Source organism: Paramormyrops kingsleyae, chromosome 10 (genome assembly GCF_048594095.1).
Source record: "Paramormyrops kingsleyae isolate MSU_618 chromosome 10, PKINGS_0.4, whole genome shotgun sequence".
Lineage (NCBI taxonomy): Eukaryota > Metazoa > Chordata > Actinopteri > Osteoglossiformes > Mormyridae > Paramormyrops > Paramormyrops kingsleyae.
Genome location: NC_132806.1, coordinates 8,437,838 through 8,449,290, shown reverse-complemented (window position 1 = coordinate 8,449,290; position 11,453 = coordinate 8,437,838). Strand labels below are relative to the sequence as shown.

The window sequence follows — 11,453 nt, the reverse complement described above, 5'->3', positions numbered from 1 at the left end:
TCATTAACGTCATGTGGAATCCCAGTGTCATCAGCTGTTTCGAGTTGTTTTCATTAGTCCTGTGTAGTTAAGTCTGTGTCACAGTATGTTTCTCGAGTCCTGTCATTGAAGTCCATCCATTTTCCAACTGCTTATCCTACTGGGTCGAGGGGGGTCCCGAGCCTATGGGCACGAGGCAGAGAACAACACAGGACGGGGGGCCGCCCCATCACAGGGCACACTCATACACCAGTCACTCACACCTATGGGCAATTTAGTATCTCCAATTAGCCTCAGCATGTCTTTGGACTGTGGGGGGAAACCGGAGTACCCGGAGGAAACCCCACGACGACATGGGGAGAACATGCAAACTCCACACACATGTAACCCAGTCATTGAAGTCGTTATTTGTTTTGCCCTGTATGCCTCTCCGATTGCCTATTAAATCCCTCATTCCCCGATCCTTCGTCTCCTTCTCCTACTTCCCTGGTCCGTGCCCTGCGATTTGTGACAGTTCTTAACCCAAATTTTTTAGTTTCAGCAGTCTCCTTAGATGTTTTCTCTGTTTTGGGACGTCATTCCTGAAACTCTCTGCAGTTTGCCCACCGCCACAACAGGTCACTGAGATGCTGTTTCCTTCAAATCACCCCGATTCATATAGAAAAAAACAACTACTATTTCAGGCTGCTGTTTGTGGATTACAGCTCGACATGGTCATCTGTCCCCAGGTATGCAGGGTTTGAGACCAGAACACAGAACACTCTCCCACAGAAAGCATAAAGTTAGCTGGGGGAATTTCTGTTGCCGCTGCCTGAACAGCATGTGTGGAGAATGTTTAGGAGGGTCAAGCCATGCAAAGCTGCTGGCCCTGACGGCGTCCCTGCCTGCATTATCCAACCACAGCTAGCCCCTGTCTTTACCTACATCGCTAATATCTCTCTGTACATTGTGAAATCTGTTCAGAACATCACTGGGACTGACCTACCCTCCACTGACCAACTGTACCTTAACTGCCTCTGTAACAAGGTTCAGTCTATAATCCAGGACCCGAGCCACCACCCACAGACTCTTCACCCCTGTGCAGTCTGGTTGGAGATTTTGCAGCATCAGAACACTGGCTTGCTGATTCATGAACCGCTTAATTCTTTAAACAATTCAAATTTGCAGCTTTTGCATTCCTCTCTTGTGTTGTTATACACCATGTGTTTCATTCTGAGTAGTGCCATTATGCAATATTACCAAAAAAATCTTGAGGATATGCAGATTCTCATTGATGAAGGCACGTGTTTTATGTAACATACTGAAGGAGCTGTACAAATTGTTAGATATAAAAGTGAATAGGTCTGGCATCTGTCATCAGAAAATAGATGGTGTGTTTTAAACACTTTGATAAAATCTTGATTTATAGGTTTGTTACCACAGAAACCTCAAAGATTAGTCCTTGTTCAGAAGATTAACATGGATTAAAAACAATTTGAAAGTGATTCAGTTATGTTGTAATTTAAGAATATGTGGAGAGAAATTAACTTGTCTTTGTCAAACATCAATCACTGAACCAAGCTGCAGCGTTGGCACCCCCTAGTGGTGAATTGAGGATTGTTCTGTCTGAAGCAGCTCACCAGGAGATCTGGCATCAGCTGCTGTCGATATGTGCAAAGAGGAAGGTGAATTATAAAAGAATTTAAGAAGATCCGTTATAATTTGGGGGTGTGATGGCTAGTTATCTGGATAGTTAATATAAGGCTGAGTTTTGGTCTAAAAACTGACTTTAATCATTTCAAGCATAAACAGCCAAACTTGCTGTCACCTGTACTGTATGTTTCTTTCACTGATACCAAGACAGGACAGATGAAAACACAGTTTCCCCACAGGGATGAATAAAGTACCTCTATTCTGTTTTATTTAAATGTAGCCCATGCAAGCCTAGCCTATGTAATTACACGAGGGTCTTGTTTAGTTATTTACCTTAGTGTTGCTCCATCTGTTTGTGACCCCTTGTGGTCCTTTGTTTTAGTAGTATTGTTTCATCAATAAATCCTGTGTGTCTGGGAGCTGTAAGTGGATCATTGTCTTTTTCCCATCTGCACCAATGCCATGGTCTGACAGTTCCTGTTTAAACTCAAAACTTTTCTCTCATCATCCTGATATTCAGTCTTCAGGAACACACTTCAAACTCGCCACATTAAATGTAATCATTTATTAAAAGTTAATAGTAACACTTGGTTACAAGTCTGAGAAGGATGCTGACCTTCTGCCTGCTGTTCTTTTTGCTGACAGCACTGGATAGGTCAGGCTTCCAATCCTAACTTTGCCTCCTCTTTTTCTTTCGTCGACGGGTGCCGGAGGTCTTCAATGGCAGCTCCACCACATTCCCACCCTTGGCTGCCACTTTCACTCTTCCTGCTTCATTTTCATGGAAGTCATCTTGCCTTAGTTGCACTTCCTTCATTAGCAGGTCACAGATATCCACTGCTACGTCATTCAAGGGGACCCCGTCGCAGTTTGCAAATTCCACTTCTGTGACTTCCACTTTTATTTCTGTCTCTTGTATGTCATCCTCTACCACTTCCACAATGACATCGCCAATGTCAAGCCCAACAATCTCAAAATGGGCGTCACCTTTGAATTCTTGAAGGTCTGTCAGGCCTATTTCAATGTCGAGATCTTCAATTTTCAAATTTTTTTCATCTCTGACTCTTATGATGACCTTCCCTCCCTCCACTTTTGCAACCTCCACCTGCTGCAGCTTCATGAACCCTTCGGTCTCCACTTTTGGTCTAAGGCCAACCTCAGCTCTCTTTTCTTCTGCTGCTGGTGTCTGATTCTTGGTCTTTCGACACTTTTTCTTTTGATAATATTGCAGACTCTCTTCCACAGCGGTTTCTGCCACACCAGCATCCAAGCCTCCATTACGTGAGCTAACCAGGTCATCTTCCCACTGGATTATCTCATCCCATTTATCCCAGGCTGCCCAGTAAGCATCGTCAATCCAGGAAACCGCTTTTTCCATTCGCCTGCTGCTGAGAGAAGAAACAGCATTCGGTTAAAAAGGTAGCAGTACAGGAAAAGAGATAACAGTGAAAACCTCACAGAGAACAAACAGCTGCATAATCCGGTTTAGTCAAATAATATTTAATAACAAACATCTAAGTACCATCAAAGTAGACGGCCAGAGCATTTTAATGTTACATATACACATTCATCACCTATCCTCCAAACACCTCTGCTAGCTAGTTTGGCAGTACAATAATTAACAATAATAACTGATTGCAATTAATCAATATTAATTGTCATTAACAATAATAATTAGCATCCCCATCTTGGCGAAAATTTGCTGGAAGAGGGGGAGTCTACCACTTACCTTGCCATCTTGATCAAGAATGAGATTCGTTGGGGATGGGTCAACATCATAGAATGCGCGAACGTTCTAGAATGTGTATAATATACCGTATTGGCCGAATATAAGACACCCCGCCCCCCCCCGCCCACACAGAAACACACGCACGCGTTTTTATCAGCTATTTTTTTATTTAAAAAGTTTTTGGAATACTAAATCCTACCTTTATAAAGATTTTTTTTTGACAAGAGCATGTATATAATACACTGCCCGTCCAAAAAAAAAGTCGCCATTTAAAATTTTTAGTTGGACCGCCTTTAGCTTTGAGTATGGCGCACATTTGTCATGGCATTGTTTCCATAGGCTTATGCAACATCTCACCCTTTTATTTTCATCCAGATTTGCATTTATTTCTCACCAGTACCGAAATCTCGAGTACGAAAAGTGCCAAACCAGTTGGGGTACTTCTTTGGTACTTCGGTACTTTGGGGTGGGACCTACAAATGTATTTGCTGTCGATTGGTTATGCAAATAGCCTACCGCTGAAACACAAAATACAACCGCCATCTTTTGAAACACAGCGAACAGAGCGATCACAGCGAGAAACAAAATAAAAAGCCTTAGAAACAAAAATATAAAAAAGTAAAATGGAAGGATGGACAAACGAGGAAACACAGGCTTTAATCGCCATATGGTCGTATGAACAGATCCAGTGGGATTTGGATGGCACGACTCGACATAAAAAAGTTTTTGCCGTTCTGTGGCATGTACTACGAAGCGGGGTTACTGGCTTATCGGGGTAACTTGTCGGATTTAAGGTACCACAGTTTAAATGGACTTCATATTCGCTCACTTACATTTTGCCCAGACTACATTAAATCCAACAAGTTACCCCGATAAGCCAGTAACCCCGCTTCGTAGTACAGGCCACAGATCCAGTGGGATTTGGATGGCACGACTCGACATAAAAAAGTTTTTGCCGTTCCGGGCAATTCAGTTTCCCTGTTTCCCCTGTCGCGCGCTGATTTGTACACGGTTTCGCTGTTGTTTTCATGTCTTTTTACGAAGCTCTTGAGGTAAACAAGCCATATATTAATTTTAAAACATCACATGCCTTTTCTATGTTTTTTGTTTTTACCGATAATAAATGAAATTACTTATTTCGCTCGATAGAGCTATTTCTTGATGAAAACGGTATAGTATTGCTTATAAGACTATATTATGTGTGACGATCTACTGTATTCACATGTAATAATGTACCTGAGTGATTTTCAGACATTTCACATACCTCTTTGCTTTAATATTAGGGGAAACATTATTTCCTGATAGACAGGAGAAACATAGGGCAACTGAATTGCCGGGAACACCGTAATACCAAGCCGCTTGGAAGAAATGGAGGGGTGAGGGTAAAATGCGGACCGTTTACAAACAGCGGATTCCGTGTTTATAAACAGACGTGTCGCAAAAGACGCACGCCGCGTAGACAGATCACGTGGCATAGAAAGAAACCCATACGACGTTACCTAATCACGGGGTGCGTTCGAGGTGTGTCTGCAGCTGACGTGACGTGGAGCGCGATCTGCCGTCGCCTGCAGGGGTGGAGTATACGCTGGACGTAAACAAAGGGGTATTCGAGGAGCTCAGGAAGGCGCAGCAGCTGCGCGTTCAGCCAGTGCAATTTTGTCATCCATATTACAGAGTACAATACGATTGTCCGAAATCCTTATTGTTGTTAATGTTTAACAATTATTTAATTGTTGGTTTTTTTGAATTTTTTTTTTTAAAATATATAATTTGTTGAGCGTTCTCTAGTCGCGTATAATTTGCATTTGGACGTCCAGCTACCATGAACGTCACAGTTTGTGGGTGCCTGTTCTGGATGAGTAAAATAAATCGTAATAAATCAATAAATAAAAATGTTTCTTTCACCAATAAAGTGTATTCTTAAGTATTTTTGTAGATCTCATATCGAAACACTATCGAACTATATCTTCGTGTTGTCTGGTTTCATTTTCTCATATAAGTAAGGCTACTGTACACCTTGCAAACACTCATGTGAAATATCTACACTATTATAGAAACGTCACATTGGTTGGCACTGTACAAGTCATTATATCAGAATTAATACAAGAAAGAAAAAGAACATTGCAAAGCAGATCTGTTACATTTAAACATGGAAGTAGCATGTAGAAATAAGTCCCCCAGGCTTGGCATATACAGTAGTAGTGGAAAAGGCTAAATTTGTATTTTACGAAAACATTTAAAAGTGTTTGGGGCAGGATTTGTAATTATCCATTTTGTCCTATACACTGTAACAATAGGGAAGCTGCCCTACATAATCTAAAAGTCCACAGAAGTGGCATGTAGAAATGAGGCCCCAGAACATGTGATATATTGCCAGGAAGGTCAGAATTTGTACTTTACAAAAATTTAAGATTGAAGATTCAAAAGGTTTATTCGTCATGTACACAGTTGTACACACACAACATGTAGTGGAATGTAACCCTGGTCACTCTGAGCAGCTGTGCATGATAAGAGAGTAACAAAATATAGAAAAAAATAAGAAAAATAATATGATAAAAAATATATGAAATGTTCAGCTGTACATAATCTATACATAAGTGATAGGTAAGAGGTATTTTGCTGTGCAATGTGCAAGAGGCCTGAGGTATGTGCCAATGATTTGGACAGGGTGAAGCAGTACTTAGAGGCATTGAGTATTGTCCTGATTTAGGAGCATTATGACCTGGGGGAAAAAGCTCCTCTTTAACCTTTCCGTTCTGGGATGCGTTTCCAAAGACCATAGTGGAGCAACACTGTTGTAAAGTTGCGTAGTTTGAACTACAGTTCTTGAGCTGTAGTTAGAAGCTTAGTCCCGGGTAAATACATCAGCGATGGTGGATAATGCAGTCTAATAAGCGTATAGTCACCGTGTAAGTAAGAAATTTAATAATCTTTCATAACTAATAGGGAATAATTTAGCTCTACAATCACATATAATGTGAAGTTGTCTGAAAATGTAGTTTGAAACGTAATTGTTGTGTGGGTCTCTGGTCATAAGTACAGTACAGTAACTGTCGGTAGTGAGCAATAGGGACACCTTGCTGGGTGATGCGGGAAGAATCCTCTGTGTGACCCGTCTGTACGTTGACGTCAAAATTCAACTCACCAGTGGCACTTGCACTCTCATCTAGCACATATTGTATGTTCTAGTCACTCTTTGGCTTCTTCTCATGTTTAGAAACATGTGTGAACAGTTTTGAGTCATTGTGTTTAAATGATGGCTACTGTATGGTGGCTGTACTGAACTTCTGCAGCCTGTGTTTTCTATTTTGCATCAAAGTTCACCACAGTGCAAAATGTGTTTTGATGAATGGGAATGTGTTTAGAGTTTTGCTCAAATCTGCAAATTGTGTTTAAAGTTTCACCAGAAGAGTGATAGATTCAATAAATGAGTTTTGGCAATTGGAAATTTTGTTCCAAGAATGAGGTTTAGTCTTTTAGCAATTCAGAAAAACTGTAACAGAAACATAAGGCAAGGTAAACTTTAACTTACCAAAGCTCCTTGGGGCGGTCAAACCAGATGTGTCCAGTTTATACAGATACTGCACAGTTAGGGGTAAAAGGCTGTTATGGGCAGGGTTAATCAATTGTACAGTTGTGCTTAAAATGGGGTATAAAATCCTTCAAATACTACAAAAGTTATGTAAGAGAACTTTTGTTTTTTGTCTTGTAAACAGGTACACCTACTCTTACAGTTTTAGACTTAACAGGTTTTAAAGAATTTTATATTATATTATATTATATTATATTAACATGACTATAGCGAATGTCTGTCAGCCCCTTTTGACAGAAGGGCCTTATAGCTATGTTTTCACAGAATCTGAGCTGGAAAAGTCAGATTGCTATGCCAAGAGTACAACTAATTTGAGATAATGCAAAAAACAGTGTGTGTGAAGTCATTTGAAGACTGAATTGTGTTACAATGGAAAAAAACCACAACAGCACAATAAAGGGCAAGTCATTCAGGCAAAGTCAGTCAGAAGGGTGTGTGAACATGATTGGCAAACTGGGTGATAAGTATAATGATGAATGCCTGCTCACCAGTAAGTTCATGCTTATTTCCTTACATTATCTCTTGAGGAGGCCTGCCAATGGTGTGGACAGTTTCAAAATGAAGATGGTGACTGGGTGAGGAAATTAATGTAGTCATTTGATAGATGGGAAAATATGGCTACTTGTCCTAAACTGTATGTTGTTAATCCCACTGTAGATACTCTGTGATGGATGCCAGAGGTGGCAACACCGTGTCTGTACTGGCATGACCAAGAGCCAATTCAAACACATAACAAATGTTAAATGGTATTGCACAGCTTGTGAAGAGGAGTCTTCGCTATAAAAACGCAGCCACACTACAGTGGCATGCAAAAGTCTGCAACCGCTTGTTAATTTAGCATTTATTCCAACTTTTGACCTTTTATTTTTAACCCCTTCGTTGAGCCAATGCATTTATTTGAAAACAGTGTTACAGGGGACACAGTAATAAAAATCAAGTTTTTATTCTAGCTTGGCTTTACTTTTCTGAGTTTGTTTGTTAAAGTTCCCATGTCAGTCGTCTTTTTGAGTAATTTGCGTAATGTATTTCTCTCGCCAAAGTTGCAAAATAAATGAGTAATACTATATAGTAGAACAGACATGCGTCAAGTTTTCTTCATGTTCCTGTAGGTGGCCTTGAAAAAGGACATTTTGTGTCTCAGTGATGGCTCAGTATCTGGTGGGCCACACTTTGTTCTTCATCACCTGCCTGCACCATGTTGGCATTGAGTGAACCAGTTTGATGAGGTGATCATGGCTGATAACATGATTCCAGGCTGCAATGAGTGACTCAATCAACTCATGTTTTGATTTTGGATGTCTCTTGGATATCTCCAAAGCCACCTTGTGCCACAAGTTCTCAATCGGATTCAGATCGGGAGATTGGGCAAGCCACTCAATTGATCGATGTTGTTCTGATGCTTCCAGTTGATCACCTGTTTGGAGCAATGGCACGGTGCATTGTCATCTTGGAACAGGAAGTGCATGATCCTAGCATGATTTTGATGCATGTGGATGACCAGACTGAGGTGTGTCTGCCAACAAACTCGCTTTCTTCTCATGTACAATCTTTACAAGTGCTCTGTGACTGCAGCCGACTTTGTTAGTAATCTGGCAGCATGAAAATCCATGAAAATTTGTTGTTCCAAGGAATATTTCTTAAATAATAGTTTATTTTCATTTTTAATTCTTCATTCTGCAAATGCGGATTTGTTTGTTTAATAAATGGTGTTGTTCAGAAATCTACAAAAAGTAATTTGAGAACATGGCAATTCATTACTTTTCATGGTTCAAGGGCCCATAAACATGCACTTATCTAGTTGAAGCTGGATTTGAACCAGCAACCTCTGGATTACAAGGCCACATACTTAGACTACTGAGCTATACACTTACACTGAACTAGCTTAAGTTGTAACTTTTCAAGTGGAATGAATTGCAATGTACCTGACTGTAATACTCATTAAGGTCAGTTTATTTACAGTTCCTACTTTCAAGAGCCAGCCAGCCAATCTAATACATTTTTAAGTATTTCTCCTATAATATGTAATACACGTTTAAGTTAATTTCCAGGTAAGCATTTCAGGCAAGGCAGTGCTCATTGACACAGATTATAAAGTTTGTTTCACTCTGCAGCTCCTGGACCTGCCCACTCTCCTGAAGACCAATAGCTCTGATATATATTTGCATAGCATGACAGAGTACTGCCTTTGTTTTAACCTTTCACCATGATTTAAGCCAGCAATATTCCAATTGCTGACACAGATCCCTAGCCTAAAAGCTATTACTCTGGGCCAACAAATGGTTAACAATATATGGAAGAGACTTATATCTGTGGCATTCCATTTTCAGTTGCGGTGGGTTTCTAAATTTGGGCTTCCAAAAATCAAGCCTAAAAAAAATTTAAATATTAAATGAGCAAATTGATTTGATTTGTCCTTCTATCCCACCTTGTGCTCTAAAAGCAATGAGGCTGCCATACATAATATCTGCTCTATGGAAATACACTCCCATAGCCACTAGGGGAGCTCTCACCTTCTTTCACAATTGTGTTGTGCAGTCTAACAAATGGCCCTTAAGCCATGAACAGTAGTGAATGTAGTGAATTACTATGTTCTCACATTACTTTTTGTAGTTTTGTGAACAACACAATTTATTAAACAAATAAATATGCATTGGCAGAATGAAGAATTACAAATGAAAATAAACTATTATTTAAGAAATATTCCTTGGAACAACAAATTTTCATGGATTTTAATGCTGCCAGATTACTAACAAAGTCGGCTGCAGTCACAGAGCACTTGTAAAGATTCTACAAAAGAAGAAAGTGAGTTTGGTGGCAGACACGCCTCGGTCTGGTCATCCACAAGCATGACAATCATGCTAGGATCATGCACTTTGACGCATTCCATTGAGCAATCGCAAGTTGACCTCACCTCCGCTACTGCGTGAGTGGTCAGACAGCTGCCATGTCAGTGTCACCTCATCAACAGTTTTGTCGCCGGTGCCCGCAGTTTGGTCTGTGGGGTTGCAAGGCACGCAACAAGCCACTGATGACTGATGTCAAAAGGTGCAACCGGGTTGACTGGACACGGAAGAACTCACGCTGGACATGTGAAAGGTCCATGTGAAAAGGTGCTTTCCGGTGATGAAAGCACTTTCTGCCTGTTTGGTAGCCAGGCAGACACCTATGTGAGGAGGTTTCCTGGAGAGGAGTTCAAGCTTGAGTGCCTCAACCTCATTGTGAAGCATCCTTTGAAGGTCATGGTCTGGGGCTGCATGGCTGCCAGTGGCGTCGGATGTCTGCACATCGTTGACGGAATGGTCAGTGGGACCAAGTACATCACAGTACTGCAAAAGTGTATGGTGCCGTCAGTGCAGAAGCTGTTTACAAGCTGGTTCCTGTTCCAAGATGACAATGCACCGTGCCATTGCTCCAAACAGGTGATCAACTGGAAGCGTCAGAACAACATCGATCAATTGACTGGCTTGCCCAATCTCCCGATCTGAATCCGATTGAGAACTTGTGGCACAAGGTGGCTTTGGAGATATCCAAGAGACATCCAAAATCAAAACATGAGTTGATTGAGTCACTCAATGCAGCCTGGAATCATGTTATCAGCCATGATCACCTCATCAAACTGGTTCACTCAATGCCGACACGGTGCAGGCAGGTGATGAAGAATAAAGTGTGGCCCACCAGATACTGAGCCATCACTGAGACACAAAAAGTCCTTTTTCAAGGCCACCTACACGAACATGAAGAACAACTGTGTACGTGACGAATAAACCTTTTGAATCTTGAATCTTCAATCTTGAATTTTCGTAAAGTACAAATTCCGACCTTCCTGGCAATATATCACATGTGCTGGGGCCTCACTTCTATGTGCCACTTCTGTGGACTTTTAGTTGAAGATTATTTATGCCAGCTTCCCCATGGTTACAGTGTAGAGGGCGAAATGCACATTTAGAAATCCTGCCCTGGGAACTTCCATGCATTTCCGTATAGTACAAATTGCCAGCTTTCTGGCAGTATATCACATGTCCCAGGGCAGGATTTCTACGTGCCACTTCCATGTTTCAATATAACAGATGCTTTAATTGCAATATCCTTTTTCTTTTATTTATTTCGTGTATTAATTCTGATAAAATGGCTTGTAGAGTGGCAACCACGTTTCTACGTAGATATTTCACAGGAGTGCTTTCAAGCTGTACAGTATAGCTGTACTTATATGAGAAAATTTAATCAGATAACACCAAAACAGTTCAATAGTGCTTGGATGTGAGATCTACAGAAATACAGAATTACAATAAAATACTGACATGTTTGGTGAAAGACATATTTATTTATTGATTTATTATGATTTATTTTATTCGTCAGGAACAGGCATCCATGAACAGTGACGTTGGTAGCCATGGACATCCACATCTGTCTGACGGGACAAGAGAGGGGAAAAATGCAGATTATCCTCGACCAGAGAACGCTCAACAGATAATATATAGAACATTTTCACATGTTTAACAAATTAACAATGAAATTAATGTT

General features: G+C 40.6%; 1 protein-coding gene across 2 annotated transcripts; it reads right to left on the bottom strand.

The window, feature by feature from the left end:
- Nucleotides 1-2,161: 2,161 nt before the first annotated feature.
- On the bottom strand, nucleotides 2,162-3,392 carry LOC140593160 (uncharacterized). Of its 2 annotated transcripts, none has more exons than XM_072717073.1 (2): nucleotides 3,341-3,392; nucleotides 2,162-2,996 (listed from the first exon to the last, which is right to left on the bottom strand). In XM_072717073.1, exons 1-2 carry the CDS (start codon nucleotides 3,388-3,390, stop codon nucleotides 2,282-2,284), a joined length of 765 nt encoding a protein of 254 aa, XP_072573174.1. In that variant the 5' UTR covers nucleotides 3,391-3,392; the 3' UTR covers nucleotides 2,162-2,281. The 2 variants fall into 2 exon arrangements, with proteins under 2 accessions (XP_072573174.1, XP_072573175.1); XM_072717074.1 differs by having other exon boundaries at nucleotides 2,162-2,999; nucleotides 3,341-3,372.
- Between the last annotated feature and the right edge of the window lie 8,061 nt (nucleotides 3,393-11,453).

Excerpts from the sequence above, each read along its gene's own strand:
- LOC140593160 (XM_072717073.1), bottom strand. The coding sequence starts at position 3,390 with ATGATGTTGACCCATCCCCAACGAATCTCATTCTTGATCAAGATGGCA. Across the intron at positions 2,997-3,340 it reads TTCTTGATCAAGATGGCAAG|CAGGCGAATGGAAAAAGCGG; the intron begins GTAAGTGGTAGA and ends TTCTCTCAGCAG.